Source organism: Littorina saxatilis, linkage group LG2 (genome assembly GCF_037325665.1).
Source record: "Littorina saxatilis isolate snail1 linkage group LG2, US_GU_Lsax_2.0, whole genome shotgun sequence".
NCBI lineage: Eukaryota > Metazoa > Mollusca > Gastropoda > Littorinimorpha > Littorinidae > Littorina > Littorina saxatilis.
In genome coordinates, this window is record NC_090246.1 from 74,420,516 (window position 1) to 74,440,956 (window position 20,441).

A 20,441-nucleotide genomic window follows, 5' to 3' on the forward strand; every position below is an offset into this window, starting at 1 on the left:
ATAAATGATTGTTTTTATTATTGTTTTAATATAGGCAATGAGATTGTCGATAATAAGAAGTGAGTGTAAAAGGTGATCGGCAAAAAGAAGTGTTGTTTTTCCGAGACCTGAGTTTTCTTTACAGTCGAGATAGGTTATTATCTATGCAAACGTTTCAAAACTACATCTATATTGCGCAAAGCCTCGCGGATCTTACACAAGATATCATTTTCACCTTTGCACGGGGTGCACGCACCGAGTTACAAGTCAATTTACTGTCGGCAGTTACACGTGAACCTCGTTTCTTGTACAACACATTTTCCTCCGTTCCTCTGAGAGTATGAGACGTGCCAAGACTAGCAACAAAAGTGATTAATAACTAGTGACAAGCACAAACACCCTCACGCTGTAGTCTGGCATTTCTATGCAGATGTTTATTCCATTTTCTATTCTTCTTTTCTTTTTCTTCCATGCTTCCTTTTGTTTTGTCTTTCTAATCCCCCACCCTTTCCCTCCCTTTCTCGTTTTCTTCCGTTAATAATCCCGCTGATTTAAACACGGTTATCTCTTCCGGCCTTGTGGAGCCTTCACAGCGCATGCCCAGAGCGTTCCTATTTGTTTGCCAGCTTGCTTGTACTATTGTTACACTACTAGAGTGCATTGTAAAAGAATTGAGAGAAAAAGTACACCCTGCAGAATGAACGATCGCTGCAGCAGCCGTAGGCGAGAAACGTAACTATCACACCATACAAAACACAAAACACCCACACTGTTTTCCAGAATACATTTGCAGGAACTGCTGACTTCTCAAAAAAGCGGGTTCCGACTTGAACACAAGTCGGGGGTTCAGTGGGAGTTGGCCGGGTTGGGGAGGTGTTGGGGGTGGGGGGAGGGCTGTCGTTGTTTTAGTTTTTGTTTTCTCTCTAAATTAGACCGGGAGACGAAATGGTAACTATGGGGTTTGGGGCTCGGGATATTATTATCTGAGTTGCAATTCTGATTCTGGAAAACAGTTTATCGTTTCAATATTCCTTTACGTAGTCAGCCTTCACCTTTCCTATATTACGTCTTGATTATGTTGTACACTTTGTATTAGTGCGCAGCATGTAAATATTATGTCCGTCTCTGTGACAAAACATTACATAGATATTCGTTGTTGTTGGGTTTGTTTCTTTCTCATAGAAATTTAAAAAAAGGTAAATAGATCACGTTGTCTTTATGATCAGTTGCACTTAACTTTTGCAGTTAATGTCTCCGTACTATCCGTCTTTATGTCTGTCTGTCCTCTGTCTATCTGTGTCTGTCTGTCTGTCGATTTGTTAGTTACTATAAGGAAAGGTGAAGGTCACAGGAACGGTCACTCCTGCTAAACTACAAAACAAGAACACAGAAACAACCAATTGGTGTCCCTGTCTCACCAGGTACGACATGGTTGGCTGAAACAGCGAATACAGAGTCACGTGACACACACAAGCTGCAGAACAAGAGCAGCTACCGACAAAATGTATAAAGAACGACAAACCACACGTACACAGAGAGTGCTTTGCTCAAGAGACAAAAGAACAAGTCGCGTAAGGCGAAATTACTACATTTAGTCAAGCTGTGGAACTCACAGAATGAAACTGAACGCACTGCATTTTTTCACAATGACCGTAGTCCGCCGCTTGTGCATAACAGAGTGAAACTGACGAGCCTGTTCAGCGGGGTAGTGGTTTCGCTGTGCTGCATAGCACGCTTTTCTGTACCTCTCTTCGTTTTAACTTTGTGAGCGTGTTTTTAATCCAAACATATCATATCTATATGTTTTTGGAATCAGGAACCGACAAGGAATAAGATGAAATTGTTTTTAAATCGATTTCGGAAATTTAATTTTGATCATAATTTTTATATTTTTAATTTTCAGAGCTTGTTTTTAATCGAAATATAACATATTTATATGTTTTTGGAATCAAAAAATGACGAAGAATAAGATGAAATTGTTTTTGGATCGTTTAATAAAATTACAAGTTTCCGATTTTTAATGACCAAACTCACTCATTAGTTTTTAAGCCACCAAGCTGAAATGCAATACCAACGTCCGGCCTTTGTCGAAGATTGCTTTGCCAAAATTTCAATCAATTTGATTGAAAAATGAGGGTGTGACAGTGCCGCCTCAACTTTTACCAAAAGCCGGATATGACGTCATCAAAGGTATTTATCGAAAAAAAGAAAAAAAGGTCCGGGGATATCATACCCAGAAACTCTCATGTCAAATTTCATAAAGATCGGTTCAGTAGTTTAGTCTGAATCGCTCTACACACACACACACACACGCACACACACACACACACACACACACATACACCACGACCCTCGTCTCGATTCCCCTTCTATGTTAAAACATTTAGTCAAAACTTGACTAAATGTAAAAACAGTGACAGACTTGTTATTTTAGCAAGAAGTGCTTAATACGAAAAAAGGGGCACATTGTGCATCTTAAACAAATAAAGATATGTATGCATTGTCTTTAGCATTATCAACATTACACATAACGTAGTCAATATCATTACAAAAGATGTTCTTTCCCAACAGATTCAAAGCATACAAATTATTAAACATACCAACAGAATGCACAGCAACAGCATTTTTGTTCATGAATATAATTATAGACGCAATTTCAGTAGAATATGTTTACTGGGGTGACAGGGGTTAAAATATGTAAGTACTGATTAAAACTAAATTGCACAATTATATGCACTGTGCGACAATTAAAGTCAAAAATTGTATTGTTAAACCTCGAAACATGGGACATTTAAACGATTCACATAAAATAGATAGTAGTATAATTATTGTGTATAGCAAAATCATGGGCGAAGGTAAAGAGGTCTCCCAGTGTACGACATAGTAATAATAAAGCATAAATCAGTCATCACACTTTAAGAAAAAGCAACCTGATGTTGTGTATTTATCATTAGAGTGCGTCGTAGCTACTGGAAGTAGCGTACTGTCGACCTCGATTGCCTTTATATTTTCGTTCAACTTTCCGTAAACTTTACTCTGAATCTCGTGACAAAACATGTGCAAACAATACCGAACACCACAGACTTTACACCCAAAGCAGTCTTGCCGTTTCATGACAATACATTATTGTCATGCTTTCAAAAGTGTCATCCTTTTTTATTTGAATTTCTTTGTTTATTCCTTTCATTTTTTGTTTGTTTCTTTCTTTCTTCTTCGGGAGTGGGGCTGTCTTCTGTTCAATCGTTCTTTTCTTTAATCATTCCTAGATTTGTTTACGTGATGCTGGGAAATATGTGTTCTTGCTTTCTGTAGACTCCATTGTGTGTCTGTTTCTACGTCTGTTTAAATTTGCAGCAGTTTGCATTGTCCTTGTGACAATTAGTTCTTGTGTTAAGATTGTAGAGACGACTTTACGCTACATCCAAGGACCGAGCGATTTCTGAAGGCATCTGTCATATAACAAGAAATGTGCTTTGTTCTTATAACAAGGCTTTATTCTTCGTATCCAAAAACAGCTATTAAGTCGACCGCTCCTGGAGTCATTAAAGTGCTTCCCATTCCCTTCCTCTCCCTTTTCCCTCCCACCTTTGCCATTTTCTGTCCATCTATCACGTACACCACCTGTTCAAATTCGTTTTCTTTCTTTCTGGAACACGCCCGCGAGTTCAAGGAGCGCGGGCAGGTAACGGATAAGCCGACTGGGCTGGGCAGGTAAAACGCTCATCTCTGAGAAAGAAGGAGTATCCTTCACCCAAAACAACAGAGCTCCAGCGAGGTTCCACGCCTCGTGGAATTCTTCGCAAAAACAGCTGAGTGTATACGTGCTAGAAGAAGAGCTACAATGCATAGACATTCCTATTTGCTTATGCTTGCAGCTTCTGACAGTTATTCCCATAACACTTGGGTGAATTGGACTCGTATGAAGATTAAAATACATTTCCGTTTGACGGATTCAAATATTTGACTTTCTTTACCTCCTGAACACTGACTTAACTGTATAGAACAGATTGGAAAAAGTCTCACATGTCAGGTGCCTGTACACGGGGCATATTTACCTGTAATTGGGGAGGGGAGGTATCGACAGAGGAGGTAATGCAGAGTGCTCAGCATGCCAGCAGAAAACTGCAAGAAGCGCCAGGTAGGCTGTCTTTGGCTTACTTGCATGCTGCAATGTGTGCTAAATCTCACTGCCAGCGTTGTTTACTTTCCTTGCTGCTGTTATCTCCTTATAACTTCGTTTGTTTGAGATGTACGCGTGTACGTGTGAAAAAGTTTGTTTTTGTTGGTGTTATTGTGTGTGTGTGTTTTATATGTGTGTGTGGGGTGTGTGTGTGTGTATGTGTGTGTGTGTGTGTGTGTGTGTGTATGTGTGTGTGTGTGTATGTGTGTGTGTGTGTGTGTGTGCTGCTTATATGTGCGTCTTTTATTCCTCATCTCCCTGAATCGTCCTTCTTTACTTTGGATTATCTACCAAATTCACACTGACAGTTTCTTCGAGTTTTCCATGATCAAATTGATATTTGTTTCGACATTGAGGTACATCTATTTTCATGACAAAACCGGTCTTCCTTACCATGAGCACAACATTGTGGATCTCTCTCTCTCTCTCTCTCTCTCTCTCTCTCTCTCTCTCTCTCTCTCTCTCTCTCTCTCTCTCTCTCTCTAACTCTCTGAGTTCACACAGGAACATTATTTTGAGCATCAGTTTCAACTACGCCAATAAACTGAGAGCACCTGTTTCACCTCAAAGGAAAGAGCACATTCCAAACGACATACATTCCTTTGATCCGTTACCGCCAGAGTCTTACAAGAAAATGTCTGGCAGTTCTGATGTACCGACATGAACTGCCAGACAAAAGCAGTAAACAGGCCATCAAAAGAACTTTACAACATCTAAAAAAGGAATCGATTTTGAGGAGTCAAAGCTTCTCATAAAAATCTTAACTGTCAACTCTCCATCTTAAGCAAAGAATCATCCTTAATAAACACATCATCACAAAAAAGATAAATAAGGGAGAAATATGCAATTTTGAAACACAGTTTTCTATGAAGACATTAAACTCTCTTTGTAGCTCAAACCAAGACAAATGTCTACACGTGTAAGTGACAATCCACACACCACCACAGACCTATCCAGGATTTGGATTAGAGCATGATAATTAGACACGCACCAAATTCCAACAGCCTGGCTGTCACCTATTGAAATCAGAAAATGTTTTGACGAATTAGTTTTGCATATTAACATACTTGTCTGTTACATAATTAATTCAGCCAAAATCTTCATCTGCACAGAGCAAAGCCCGGCTGTAGAGTTTTGGTACGCGGGTGGAAATATTCTCGTATTACAGCTAAAAGCTTTCACAGGTATATCGTGACGGTCTGTAAGGGAAGGAGTGTACCTTTTAACAAAGCCAACATACTTTTTAATACAGCACTGCAACTACAGTGCGAACGACTACTCGAGTCAGGTTGAGCGCTGTCTGAGGAGCTGCCAAGTGGAATTTTTACGAACAACAATGTGCAGCAAACAAACCATGCATTCCACAACCTCTGGCAAATATCATTTCTGGCCAAACATTGGCAAAGTGCGCACCCGTAGATAAGAGCGACGATTGCGCTTCAGCCACAAAGGTTAACGGTGCACGGAATCAGCTCTTCAATGCCCGAGACCCAACCAGTGTTTATTGTCATCTTTATCCTCAGCATCTTGTTGTTGATGTTTGTGTTCCCTTAGGCTTTGCACCTGCGTTTTCCCCAGAGAAGCCAACTTTTTCACACAGGGAACAAATTGCACATTATGCGAATAATTGGTCTGTTTCACAGTGTATAAGCTGAAGCAGTCGCAGCATCTGCTGCATGAGTGTTTAAATAAAACCTTTAAACATTTTTTTTCCTCCGAGACTCAGTGACATCAGTGTAACTTTTACTGTTTGTACGCTTCCGGTAATAATCTCGAAATGGCCTTTAAAGAGCCGCTAAATAGGCGTAATGGGAGAGATAATGGCAAGCTCCAATTCTCTTTGATGCAAAGTGCCACAGTTACGTATATGGCTTACCAACAGCAGTTGGTACAACATTGCCGCGCGCCGGCAAATAGTCTTGGAGATGAATGGTCTTGCTATAAAGTTAAGGAACATAGATGAGCCATTGCCTTTGTGAAGAACACGACAGACGAAGAATGAGATGCAATTTTAAGCATTAAACAGCAAAATACACCGAACCATCCTGCGCTACAAGGATCAGACAGAGCACAACCCAATTTACTGCTCGACGGGGGGTTTTGAAAGCCCTTCATATATTCATTTGATATTTCCGTTTTGATCTGTATTGCGCCGTATATTAGCAAGCACAAGAACAGGCGATGCACCAATATTCTTTCAAGTTGAGTTGCGTTATACAAGCAGTTCCGACGTCAGTTGGAGCTTGAGGTCAACGATGATGTGGGGGACTAGGTACTAAATCAGTATTTGCGACAACCGCCGTTATGTCTTCTCTTTCTCATATTATTATTACAAATCATCGGCAATTGCCATGCGAGACTATTACTAATTGGGAATTGATCGATTCACATGTATTTTCGTTCACCGTCATGATGACTTTGCTGACAAGACATTCGGATGTTTCAAGACTACTGCGAGCCGCAAGGAGCCCGACTCTTAAAAAGAGACCTGAACATAACAGCCGTAGCTGAGAGGATCTGGGACATGTTTGGAACCCTTTAGAATGTCTCAGTAGTAGAAGTATCCGTACATGTTGTGCACTCGACCAACGTTTGATCCAAACACTGACAGACTGCAGCTGCACATAATAGTCAATTGTATGGGTGCATCCTCTGCTTACACACGTGCTAACAACTCAAGGGAGGTAAGGAGAGCCTGGAACTTGTCAGTTATTTCCCCCTGGAGGCAAAGATTGGCTCCGGAAGACCGTCAACTACGTACAACAAGAATAATCCTACGAAACAGCATGCAGTATTTGCACATTGTGTGCTTAACACATGCATGGAAACGTACAGCGAAAATGCATTAGATTCCGCTCCATGTGGCAAAAGAAAAAGGTATTGAAGTGTATAGAATGATAATGAATCAAAATGACACTGGTCATGCAGAAGCGGCTGCACTTGGGACAAACACCTTCGCAGAAAGGGCTCGCGGGCATTCACCCCCACCTCCTCCGACCACACAAACAGACACACACGCGCTGATCGACACAAACATTTTGAAACTGAGCTACCTGCTAGCATCCAAGGGTAAGGCCTTCCGGGTATGTTGTACGTGTTCAACAACAACAACAAAATCGAGCAAATTTGGCAATGGCATTGTTAGTTGCATTTGCAAAGTTATCGTCTACAGATGGTTACCGTGTCTTGAAAACCATTTCATGAACAGAGTACATTGTCGAGAAACAATGCCTCTCAGCTGATTCTGAATCTCTCTGCGAGACTACACAGGCTTATCCCCCACATTCAGCAAAGTTTCTCCATGCCCATTGTAGCATACCTTCTGCAAACAATCGCATCAAAAGACCCCCGCAAGACCACGCCAGAAATGCCTCAGGTGTGAAGCAGACTATAATGCACGCGCACCTTGCCGAAGACCTTGTGCGGTACCTCCACCATCGGCATGGAACCACAAGGTAAGAAGGTGAGAAACTGGAGATCTCGTTTGTTTGCTTTGCTGCAGGTGAAAATGCGCTAAGGAGAGGGAGTCAGTAGGTGAACTAACACAGGCTGTTCCCGGTTTGCGCCTGACATTACGAAACGAAGATGATACGCTCTATGTCCGTGTCTTTAACCTTCTAGTTTTACAGCTGTTTATTTTGCTCTTTGCTGTATATTGTGGCTTGGAATCGTTCTGCTTGCCGCAGATGTTGCGTGTTTGGGAATGCGGTATTATGTAACGGATCTGCTGGAATTAAACATACGAGTATGGATTTTACTTTCAGAGAACGTGAACAATGTTTATATTTTCTTGTCGGGGCTGATTTTGAGCACTTCAAGCACATGTATCTTGGTGGCGATGCATGATCAAATGACGCATATGAAGTTCTCTCACTCTTCTCTCTGGTGATCTGACCGTTTTAGCGAGAATACGGATGAAAAAAATAGACGTTTGTGGGGTTGGAAGGAAGGGGTGTTGTAGCGGCGGTCTGTGTTGTGTTGTGATCTTTCGTGCTGAAACAATGACAAATATTCATAGCATGACAGGGTTTCTCCAACCGACATTGCATATTGAAGTCAATAGACGGTAGACCTAATTGTGAAGGACTTTAGCTATTGTGATGAAGCGAGTAATGGAGGGAGGGAGGCCGGGATGGTTCGGTGGCAGGACACGCGACTGTAATGACGGATAGATATAGATGGATGGATGGATGGACGAATGGACTGATGGATAACCCTGACTGTTTTGATTCCAAGCTGCCGCTAGCTTCAAGAACAGAAGCAGAGTGAATCTGCAAAACATAACTCCCCCATCAATTTCCTCTGTGATTCCATCTGTTCAACCAATCAAAGTCGAGATCGGTGGCATGTTAATTGTTTTCTCGAGGCTTGGCACTTTCACTGAATGATGGTATGTACACGTTTAGGAATGCAGACTGTGTCGAAAATCTGGTTCAGTAAATATTCACAGGAAGGCTTTCCTATTATAGGCAAGTTGGGGGTCCTTTATCTATTGAAAGAAGTTAGGCAGACAAATCTTGTTTACGTTAGCTAATCATCAAAACTTTTGCCAAGTTTGTTCGAACTTACAAAATCAACATTTGCAGGGAAATTACAAGTATAACCAGTATCTTTTGATTTTAAGAAACGATAATTACATAAACATATTAACATATTAAACATATTAACATAAAAACAAGCTTTGAATCATTGATTATCCGGAGGGGTGAGACGCAGTCCCCCTCGTCGCTGTAAAACTTTACAAACAGTACAAACTTTACAAACAGTACAAACAAACCTAACGCTATACTGAAGAATGCAATGCCAATGTTTTTTTCTCATTACATAATTAGATAGTAGATTTGGACAGGTAAATATAGTGGGGCTAATGGTATTTGAATTACACGACGTGGACCTGCTTCGCAGCACACAGGTAGAGTAAGTGAAGTAGCAGACCACCCTATTTTATCAGGAACCTGCATCTCTGTGCAAACAAGCAAGAATGAGGGCAGGCAACGTTGCTAAACAAAATAGTCGAACATTTAGAATCCCCCACATGTTCTCGTAAACATATTGGGAAAAGAGGATGCCACTGCACTGTTCCTTGAGTTTTCAAAGCGCAATTGCATGTAGACCTGAACAGATCTTCTTTTTCTCTTTCATCAGGGAATACGTTTCATAGATCTGTAAGACAAATCGACATGTAAGTTGCATTTGTTCTAAACCTATTATTTTTACATGCACTACTTCTGTAACTGATTTTTTTCTTGAAACAATAGCTACAATTTTGTGGAGGGGGGGTGGGGTTGGTGGTGGTGGGGGGGGGGGGGGGGGTGCTGAGAGAGAGCATGATGGAAAGCAGGTCGCAAAGAAGCCAAGATAGAGGCATTGAGCAACTTCCTAATCTCTCTGGCAGCTGGCGGCAAAAAGGGCACAGGCTGATTGAACGCGAAAGTCTGGATCTACATCCTGGTCTTCCCCGCTCAACCCCCCCCCACCCCCCCCCCCCCCCCACCCCCCCCCCCCCCCCCCTCCAGCCCCCCACCATCACACAATCTCCCACCCTTCTTCCCATCGTCCTCCAAACCTGTATTCTTTTCAAGAGTGCTCGATCCATTCTTTCCCTACCCCACCCCTACACCCCCCCCCCCCCATCACCCCTCACCCAATCCTTATTCCGAATCTGTTCTTTTCTGGAACGATCTGTCCGCATTTACCTGAACCCGCTACCCCGGCTGGTACGGCTCACCTGTTGGTTTCAGGTACAAACCAGAAAAAGCACCTTGCGCAACGCTCGAGCTTCGCTTCATGCGTTGCAACAGTGCTTGTGACGTAAAACGGTGCTTTTGGAGCAAAATCCAGGCCTGGCTAAATTTGTCAGAACATTCTGCTCTTGCTGCAGAAGACTCATGTCTGGCAATTTTTCCCCCCTCAAAATACGTTCTTTAACTCAAAAGCAAAATCGTTTTATAAATTGTCTGTCATGACCAATTGATTTGTGTACTGAATATGTTCATGTTAAGCTATATAAAAACCAAATCATTCCTTTAATTGTGTGTTATTACGGCGATATGTTTATACGACTTTTGCCGCGGTCATCTTGCGCAAAATTGGGAAATGTCTACATCAAAAATACTTGGACGGTCATGATAAACTTTAATAGGCGATTTGTTCTCCGTTCATCAGTCAGTTCTTTTCTTGCTATGAATATGGCCTACATTTAAAACATAAACATAACACTTACGGCTTATTTACTTTGCGACTGTTCCTGCATGTGACTCCAATACAAAAACGCATTGCGTGAGAAAAGCTCCAAATATGTAACTTTACATTTATTTTTAGGACAATGCCAAATGAGTCAAATAGTGTGTGTTTATATTGGTCTCTAAAAAAGATAACAGTCATCAGCATAATTAATAAAATCATCGTTGTCGTCGTCATCGTCTTTGCCATTTAAAACTGTCCGCCAAGGAAGAAGAAAACAAGATATATCGGAAGGATCCTTACTCCCCCTTTATATTCAAGTATCTGCTCATCTTTTTTCTCTTGAAATTTAATATAACTTGATAAGCGACGAAGAACATAAATATTTGCCCATCAAGATTTTAAATCATCCCTGAGGCTGTTAAGACTTCAAATAAAACACAGCATTTATGAGGGAGCAATTAAAACGTAGAACCTGACAAAGTAGGAAAAGTCAATGAACGCAATATTTTGAAAGGCGCTGCGCCAAGAAGGTCAATAAAAACAAATTTGTGGCACTTAAACACTGAAGTTGGTGATGTTCAGGCAGATTGGTTCAAAAGTTCAACACGGATGCAAAACACAAGTTGAGGCACCATGCCAAGTCAGTTTGACTTACAGTCAGAAGGTTGGAAGTGTGGGGCAATACAGAAAATATTTGTCTGGTGTCGTGTATTGGGTATACAGCCTACACACACACCCACTCCCACCCGAACACACACGCGCGCACGCGCGCGCGCGCACGCACGTACGCACATGCGCACGTACGTACGCACGCACGCACGCACGCAAACACACACAAACCCGGCCAAGTAATGCAGAAATTCGAGAAACATTTCAAATGCACGCCTTTCCGCTCGGATCTTCCCTCAGCCCCCACTGACCCGATCTCCACCACCCACCCCCCCCCCCCCCCCCCCCCCCCCACCCTTAGTCACACGTGCATACATGTTAACAATGAACAATCACGTCATTTCAGGTGCGCTACCGCGGCCATGAATCCGTGACCAGGGGAGCTAACTCTCAAGGATCAGGTGGGAGATGCAGACGGCATCATGCCTGCGGGTGAACAGACAACAACAGCAGGAAGCAGATAGAATGATAAATGGAACCTTGGTGATAAACTGCTTCAGATGCCACTGATGAAGGAGAGTCATATGCTTTTGCTGACTGACAAGGGCTACTTTCGGGTACGAAAGGAAGAAAGAATTCGTTGTATGAGGAGTTATATCCTGGGTTTGGAATGACTGACTAAGTGACTTGGCTGACGAATGGACTTAGCTCAGGTGTTTGCCAGATACCTTTAGTTTATAACTTACAATTTCGTTTTCACTTTCAAAATACCGTGAGGTCATTTGGTAAAGTGCCAACTTAGATCGAAGAAATAGCCGGATGTTCGTTTCTACAACGTTGTCTGATAATACAGCCCTTAATTATTCCATCGGTGTGCGATCGTGTGTGTGTCTGTGTGTTTGCAAACAAACAAACAAACTACATTATTAGTTCATTTGATATGTTTTTCGCATCCTTAACAGCTGACTTGTTTTTTCTCTTGAAATTTAATATAACTTGATAAGCGACGAAGAACATAAATATTTGCCCATCAAGATTTTAAATCATCCCTGAGGCTGTTAAGACTTCAAATAAAACACAGCATTTATGAGGGAGCAATTAAAACGTAGAACCTGACAAAGTAGGAAAAGTCAATGAACGCAATATTTTGAAAGGCGCTGCGCCAAGAAGGTCAATAAAATCAAATTTGTGGCACTTAAACACTGAAATTGATGATGTTCAGGCAGATTGGTTCAAAAGTTCAACACGGGTGCAAAACACAAGTTGAGGCACCATGCCAAGTCAGTTTGACTTACAGTCAGAAGGTTGGAAGTGTGGGGCAATACAGAAAATATTTGTCTGGTGTCGTGTATTGGGTATACAGCCTACACACACACCCACTCCCACCCAAACACAGGGAACTAATGATTGAAAATTGTGCCATGAAATGTGCCTGTTTGGGTGATGATTATTCTCTAGCTTACAGGGGTGGATATTCATTTAACCGATCCATATTTCATGCTTCACGTCACTAACAACTAACCTAGTATTTTATTGGAGCTTTTTAAACCCTGCCGAAAGCAGTACCAGTGAAAAATCAATTTCTAACGCGAAATGATTAAATCACGATTCCTCCGGCATTATGCGAGTAAGCGACTCTGTTCCACGTCTCTTTTAATGAGATCATCTGCATACTTCATGTCGACCGTTTTTCGCGTCTGTAACGACTGAACTATTTTTTCAGGAACTTTTCGGGGTCCTTCTGATTGGAACTACAGCAAGTAAAACAGCCCGTCTCAGTGATCAAAGGGTTGGAAAGATACGTTAGTAAACCAAGCGAGGGGCCGGTATCAGCTGGAACAGGTAAGATGGTTATGTAATTACGGAGATAGCGATTAGTGTGGCAAGTTGCGAAGAGCAGAATGATTTACGAGCGGGTGTTCATAAACAGATTCAGCAGTCCAAGTTAAGACTCGCTTTTCTGTGTTAGTGGGGCTCGTATGTTGCAGACGCACTCATAAATCATTCACATCTTGCAACAAACATCATACTTTGTGATATTGTTCTTTATAATTATTTAAGGGATTTCAGATACAGAGCCACTTCAGAAATCGTTTTTTTTTGTCTTTGATAGGGAATAAAAGGCTGCATTTACAGCAGACGAAATTCGTACCAAAAGCGCTCAGCAGTAAATATTCCCAACTCAGCAAATGTAAAATTCAATGGTTTACCATGCGCCAGAAGTTGTCTGCTGATAACACATGCATGACATAAATACTCTTATGGGTATTTTTGTGTTCTGGTATTTAATTTGATCGTTTTTAGAATTTTATATATCCGCAGCATGAAAATTCAAGATGGCGGCCTCCGCAACATTGCGTGTTTTGATTTGAGCGAAAACAACGTTTCTGAAGGTAAGTTTTCAAGAATACGCATCCATTCACCAATGTCACATCATTTTACTGTTTAATTCTCCCCTGGGGTCTGTTATTCATCGGGTGAAGCGCTGAAATGCAGAGACTTTGTTTAATCTTGTGATGCTGATAGATCTAGATCTATCTGTTGATTACAAGTAAGGAAATCATGATCGCCACGCTGGTGATTTTAAACAGATTAAACGAACTTTGAATAAAGGGCGAGGAGAAAGAGATTGTTCATGGTATGATAAATGATTAGTCCTGCCTACGTTAAGGACTTCCATAAGGTGGGGAGGGGTAGAGTCAAAAACTGAGTGAGGGTAGGCCAGATAGTAGGATGACCAGCTGGAGATAAAAACACTCCACTCCCCATGTCTTTACAGTGTTGTGATCAAACTTTCAAAGACGGTAGGTAACAGACAAAAGCATACAGTGTATGCTAATCAAATGAGATAAGTGGTTTTGAAAAATGAAGAGGTACCGCTCTTTGAGTTTTACAATTTTGGTTTGTTGCTTGTTTCTCATCCTTTTGCTTATTTTAAGTTGACCGTGCATTGGTGTGAATTTTATTTTTACAGGATATATACAAGAGTTACATCACATGCCGGTTCCTGGGAACAAGCGTTCTGCATTTATTCCGGTGCCACAGAAGGGAGCCGATTTCACTAGTAGTAGTACTACTGTATCAAGGTTTGTTACCTAATACATCTTAAAGTAACAGTAAGATATTTTTATTTGTATTAATTGGAACATGTTTGCACATCATTTGTAAGCGACCTCTGTGAATTTGATGGGTTTAACGTACGAACCCTCACTATGGTCAACATTCTGTTAGCGACTGTTTGAAGCGAATAAATGTAGCGGTCAGAAAGATTCCAGAATCAGTTGGGTCACTGGAAACTGTGTTTGTTTGTTTTTTAACCTGAAACAGTAAGAATTATACGAATTCATGAAATACAATTTTCTTTCATTTTGGTCTGTTGTGTGAAGACTTGCTAACCCGGCTTTGACCGACTCTCTGAGATAGTAAACATTATTCAAATACATTCAAATAAAAATGTCACTTTTCATCTTTTGTGTGAAGGGTACCCCAGGCTGATTTCCTGCACCATGGATGTAGAGGAGGCCAGACAGTCTGCTTCTCATTCCAGCTGTGTTGCGTTTTTTTCTGCTCGTGAAGTGTATCGCCACATTGCCAAAGCCATTGGCCAAGAGAAGTCACCCTGTCTGCCCATTTTGCATAGCCTTACAGGCTGTGACACTATGTCGTTCTTCAATGGTATTGGGGAATCAGAAGGCTTGGGAAGTATGGCAAGCATTTGAAGACGTCACTCAAACTTTCTTCATGTTGTCTGCTCCTCTTTGTAAGCTGAGTACCACTGACAGGGCAGCACAAGAGCTTTTTGGTGTACATTTGTAGGACAAAACCAGCAACGTACTGGGTGTAAACAGTGCTAGACGGTACCTCTTCAGTAAAAAGAGCTGCCAAATTGACCATAATCCCCTTACAAGTGAGGTGCTGCTGCAGGACATGAGATTGAGAAGAGCCATCTACCTATTAGACTTCCAAACTCTGTGGGCTGGCAGTTCAAGGCTGGAAAGTGGGAGTCATTCTGGACGAGCTTTCAAGAGGTATCCAGCGTGTGCCGAGAACTCATGAGGTGTGCCTGCAAGAAGAGCTGTACAACAAAACGCTGCAAATGCTGCTAAGAAGGACTGCAGAGCACAGCTCTCTGCAAATGTGCTTGCATGCCTGTGAAAACTGTCAGCATCTAAACTGTGCAAAAATATTATTGCACCCATTTTCATACCCCAACTCAAACTTTTATTCCTGTGTCATTTTATTCAAACTGTCTATGCCATTAAAGGCTCGCATCTTCGCTATCTGGCACATTTTTTTTAACATCATCATTTACGCCGTCAAAATAAGGATACCCTTGACGTGACAAAGAGATGTGACAAAAACTTCGGGTACCTTTTAAAAAGCCGACGACAATTCCTGAGGCACAACTGGGTCACTGTTGTATACGAAGAGAAAGTCAACTTGATTATCCATCCAGAACAGGTTGTTTTATTTCGCCATCTTGCATATTTCTAGTGTTGTGCCTACTGATGTATGTGTCGATCTCACGGATGAGATGTTTATGTGTCAAATTTGAGGGATACCCAAGTCAACTAAAATCCATGTATTTTAGCAATGACCAAGTGGGTTGCGTTGCAACTTTCAGGAATGTGTGTCTACACACGAGGCGTAGTTCAACCGTTTGAGTACACTTTCAAATCTTCACGAAATAATATTTTAAAAACTGCCACAGGTTTGTTGACTTACATCCCACATATTTTTGACTTCGCATGTATATATGACAGATGGTTGTTTCAAGTACATACTGCCAAAGTTTCTTTTGAGTATAGACACTTGCCGGAATGTGCTAGTTGTGTAAACACATGAGAACAAACAACGTTTTCGAAATACAGCGATTATGAATTTTAGTCGACTTTTGAGTTGATACATTACATTTTTATCAGTTTTATTTTGGGGGTACCCTTATTTGGGCGGCGGTCAAATAACCCATGTAAAGGCCACCTTTTATCTTAAAAGTGTTCCAGTTAGCCAAGTTGAGTGCCCTCAATAGCATACATTGAATATAACAGCACAGGAATGAATGTTTTCGTTTTGGTATGAAAATTGGTGCAATATATTTATTTTTGCACAGTTTAGGTAATCCACAAATTCTTCAACCCTGCCACCCACACCGTCCAATCATTCTCTGCACCAACAATACATGTATTGTTTGTTTAAAAATGTGTTTGTGTTAGTTTCTATTGCAAGAGAATGTCTTGTAGCATCAAAAATGCCTAAATACCCTTTTATTGGCGGCCATTTTGAAAATTGTAAAAAAACTACTGATTTCTTAATTTTTTCACGGTGGCTCTGTATCAGGTTTTGTTAAGCAAAAGCAAATGTCCATTTACGCCAAATTTGCTGTTAATCACATGAAGTGAAATATGCCTAACATACCCAACCGTTTATACTGGCGGCCATTTTGAAAAATTGTTTAAAAACTACCCATTTTTTTATTTTTCGCGATGGCTCTGTATCAGGTTTTGTTAAGCACATAAAACTCTTCATATTTGCTTAATTTGGTGTTTGTTGCATGATTTGAATGATTTTGCAACATAGGAGCCCCACTATGTCGGTCTCCTCACTCTGTGGATTCCTACATGAAAAAACTGCATGATTAAGACTGACTGACTGACTGACTGACTATTAGGGTTTAACGTCCTCGTAGACCAGTTGGTCTATATTGGGACAGGTATTGGTAATATGCTGAAGATATGGTGTGATACTTTGACTCGAACAAGCCCGCTGTGGCTGTCTTCTTCGACACACCAGCATTGGGTTTGTCTCGTCGAAGTATCGAAATACGATCATGATAATCAGAGAAGAGAGATGATGCGTGCGTGTCTTCGTGTTTTCCAAGCCCTGAGACTTTCGCTGTGAACGTGGGATCTTTTTCGTGCGCATGTGTGCACACGGGGATGTTCGGACACCGAAGAGAGTCTGCACAAAGTTGACTCCGAGAAATAAATCTCTCGCCGAACGTGGGGTTCGAACTCACGCTGGGCGGGGAAGTAGCTCAGTTGGTAGCGCGCTGGCTTTGTATCCAGTTGATTGACCATCTGAAATCCATCGTGGCAAGGCATGATGATGATGATAATGATTTCCACTGGGAGGAAGCGACCCGAATTTCCCAGCGATGGGACAATAAAGTAATGAAAGAAATAAATGATGGATGATGATGCATCCTGAATTCAGGTCAAAAATGAGTTACTTCCCTTCGGGTCTCATTCTATCCCTGACAGGATGCCTTGGTTTTCTTTCTGTGGGTAAGAAATCGATTTTTTTACATATTTAGATCTTTTCGTAATGTGTTATGGATATAAGTAGATTCGCGATCGTCGATAATGATTTTTCATGGTGTTGTGTAATCGTTAGATTACAAAGGAATTGATATGTAAGACAGTTTCAAGCGAGCTATCTTTCGCGGATGTATTTACTGTGCAAACAACTCTAAAGTGTCACGTGATAATCAACTTTACTTCGGCGCGCGCCGGAGCAGACGATTTTTTCTGTAACCAATTGAGAGTGGTGCAACCATATATCACGGTCTCCTTCCGACAGCAGTCTCAAAATTTCGACTTGTTTTGACCTTAGAACGATGTCTTTATCATAACTGTGAAGCACAGAACGGAGATCACTGTCGAAGTCGGCCAATCTGCAATCATTTTCGTCTCGCGAACACTGATCTCAAATTTAGATCAGTGCTCGCGAAAAACATATGGGAGATAACTCTGTATTCTTGTTTTGATAGATTCGCGCAATAATTTAGCATGCTGTCAGAGAGAAACTGGCGATAGCCGTCGACCTTTACTTTCTTTCTTTTATTTTATTTGGTGTTTAACGTCGTTTTCAACCTAGAAGGTTATATCGCGACGAGGGAAAGGGGGGAGATGGGATAGGGGAAAGGGGGGAGATGGGATAGAGCCACTTGTTAAGTGTTTCTTGTTCACAAAAGCACTAATCAAAAAATTGCTCCAGGGGCTTGCAACGTAGTACAATATATGACCTTACTGGGAGAATGCAAGTTTCCAGTACAAAGGACTAAACATTTCTTACATACTGCTTGACTAAAATCTTTACAAACATTGACTATATTCTATACAAGAACCACTTAACAAGGGTAAAAGGAGAAACAGAATCCGTTAGTCGCCTCTTACGACATGCGGGGTGCAGAGAAAATAAGGATGTGGAAAAGAAGACTTTTGGTAAGTGAAATAAAGGTGATGGATCCAGTCAGGTAGAAATAAGACAACAAGAAAAGAATTGGAAAACTGCAGGGAATAGTAAGGAGAGTTTTCTTGGAAGGAAATATAGGTGAAAGGACTGGTAAGGCAGAAATAAGACAAAAGAAGAGAAGTAAAGGGGTGGGGTAGCTCTGTTTAAACGCTCCCGCCGCGTGAAGGCGACCTCATGGGAGCCAGCCGTCGACCGATGATTATCAGAATGGATGATGATGATGATGATGATGATGATGATGATGATGATGAGGATGAGGATGAGGATGATGATGATGTAATCGTCTCTTTGACGGTCTCCATATTGTTTCCAAGACCTCGGTCATGTATTTCGGTGGCAGTTTTAAATTCCGACGAATACACTGTCATTTCTTCTTTTTTTTTTGGGGGGGGGGGGGGGGGGAGTAGGGAATGTGCGTAGCTGTTGAATGCCGCGGAGAGTGCAACTAAACCACTGAGAATTAAGTCAAACGCAAAACGAATGTTTCTGCTGGGGAGGTCAGCAGTCATCGACAAATGCAAAGGCATAATACTCATGGAAAAATAAGCCATGAAAACTGTGTACATTTTGATTTTATTCCTTGTTGAAGCGAAGAGACGGGTTACTCTGTTTTAAGTTTATCAAGTATACTCAGTGGCATATACATCTCACAAACACGCCCGCCCATGCCAAACATTGGCAGAAAGCCCTAGCCTTGCCTGGCAGCGTGTAGGCAGAGTACATGCAGATTCACATCGCTGAGTTTATGGTGGCCTACGTGAAAACATAAATCACCTGATGCAACTTCCAGTGCGTGTTTTTATTTTAATAAGATGCTGTTGGGCCCGCGGCACCCTCGGCCACGGTATCACTACTGAAGGGAGACGCCAATGACAAGTACTTGATTACCTCACTGAAGTCTAGACTTCTTAACCTTAGATACCGGGACTCTCGAGGAAAAAAAAAACAGGACAAGACAAAGCTAACTTCCGTTCTTGGGATTTTTTTTTTTTTTTTTACGCAAAACCCAAATAGCAAGTAACATAAAAATCAGAGTATCACACAGATTACCGCGACCACATAACAGCTTTACTTCAGACTCGGACATGTTGCCATCAACAAAATACCAATTGACCCCCCCCCCTCCACCCTACCAGCTTTAATTTTATTTCGTGACCAAAATAAAAAACCTAAACACTTCTCATGTGCCGATACGGTCGGGGATGTAGCTCAGTCGGTAGCGCGCTGGATTTGTATCCAGTTGGCCGCTGTCAGCGTGAGTTCGTCCGCACGTTCGGCGAGAGATTTATTTCTCAGAGTCAACTTTGTGTGCAGACTCTCCTCGGTGTCCGAACACCCGCGTGTGTACACGCAAGCACAAGACCAAGTCATACCTGTCAAGTACTTTTGGCCTCTGACCATAGTAAATGGCATAAGAAACCATAGTTGGGGATCAAAAACCATAGTTAATGCGTGGATAAGGATGTGGTTAAACGCACAAATTCAACTTCTCACGCATACACACTAAAACAATCAGATTGTTTTTCGCAAACTAAAAGTAAAACACATAAATTCCTTTCTACACAAACTGCACTTTATTTACCACTACATGTAATACATTTACACTGCACTCTTGTTCGTTCATTTTTTTTCTCACTTGTACTTGTCACTTGTCACTTGTGTTCTTTGTTGTATTCATCTGTGCAAATCTTTGCTTTGTCAATCATGCTGCCAGTCACCTTAAAATCATGGCAGCATGCATCAGAGTTAATTTTGACCTGCAAGAAGGCAGTCAGTGTGTCAGCTCCCAGACTGTGATCCAGCACTTGAAGGTGTTGCAGGGTTTCACTGCCAAATGGAAATTTATTCAACATTTTCCTCACACAGGCCACGTAGAACTGGCGCACATCATGCTAGAACTTCTGTTGTGTAGCTGGTGCAAGCTCCTCCTCAGAAATGAATGAACGGCAGTCCATGCCAGCAAACAAAAAAAAAGAGCTGAAAATGCGTATGGTTTGAGGTATACGACGTAGGACCCAAAAAACACCGAAAACCCGTAAGAATTACGCAGAACGCGTAGGACTTGACAGGTATGTGTCCTGTAATCCATGTCAGAGTTCGGTGGGTTATAGAAACACGAAAATACCCAGCATGCTTCCTCCGAAAGCGGCGTATGGCTGCCTAAATGGCGAGGTAAAAACGGTCATACACGTAAAAGCCGTGGGAGTTTCAGCCCATGAACGATCAAACAAAC

At 41.6% G+C, this 20,441-nt stretch overlaps 1 protein-coding gene across 4 annotated transcripts in view; it reads right to left on the minus strand.

Annotated features, from left to right (window-relative positions):
- The window catches only part of LOC138959706 (filamin-A-like), a 76,672-nt gene that overhangs the window by 51,978 nt on the left and 4,253 nt on the right, over window positions 1-20,441 (minus strand). For 2 of the 4 annotated variants that reach the window (XM_070331295.1, XM_070331298.1), the window contains exon 2: window positions 1,398-1,415. The exons of the other annotated variants lie outside the window; for them this stretch is intronic. In XM_070331295.1, coding sequence (XP_070187396.1) covers window positions 1,398-1,409 — 12 coding nt within the window. In that variant the 5' untranslated portion in view covers window positions 1,410-1,415. The remainder of the gene's footprint in view (window positions 1-1,397; window positions 1,416-20,441) is intronic. 4 annotated transcript variants of the gene reach the window in all.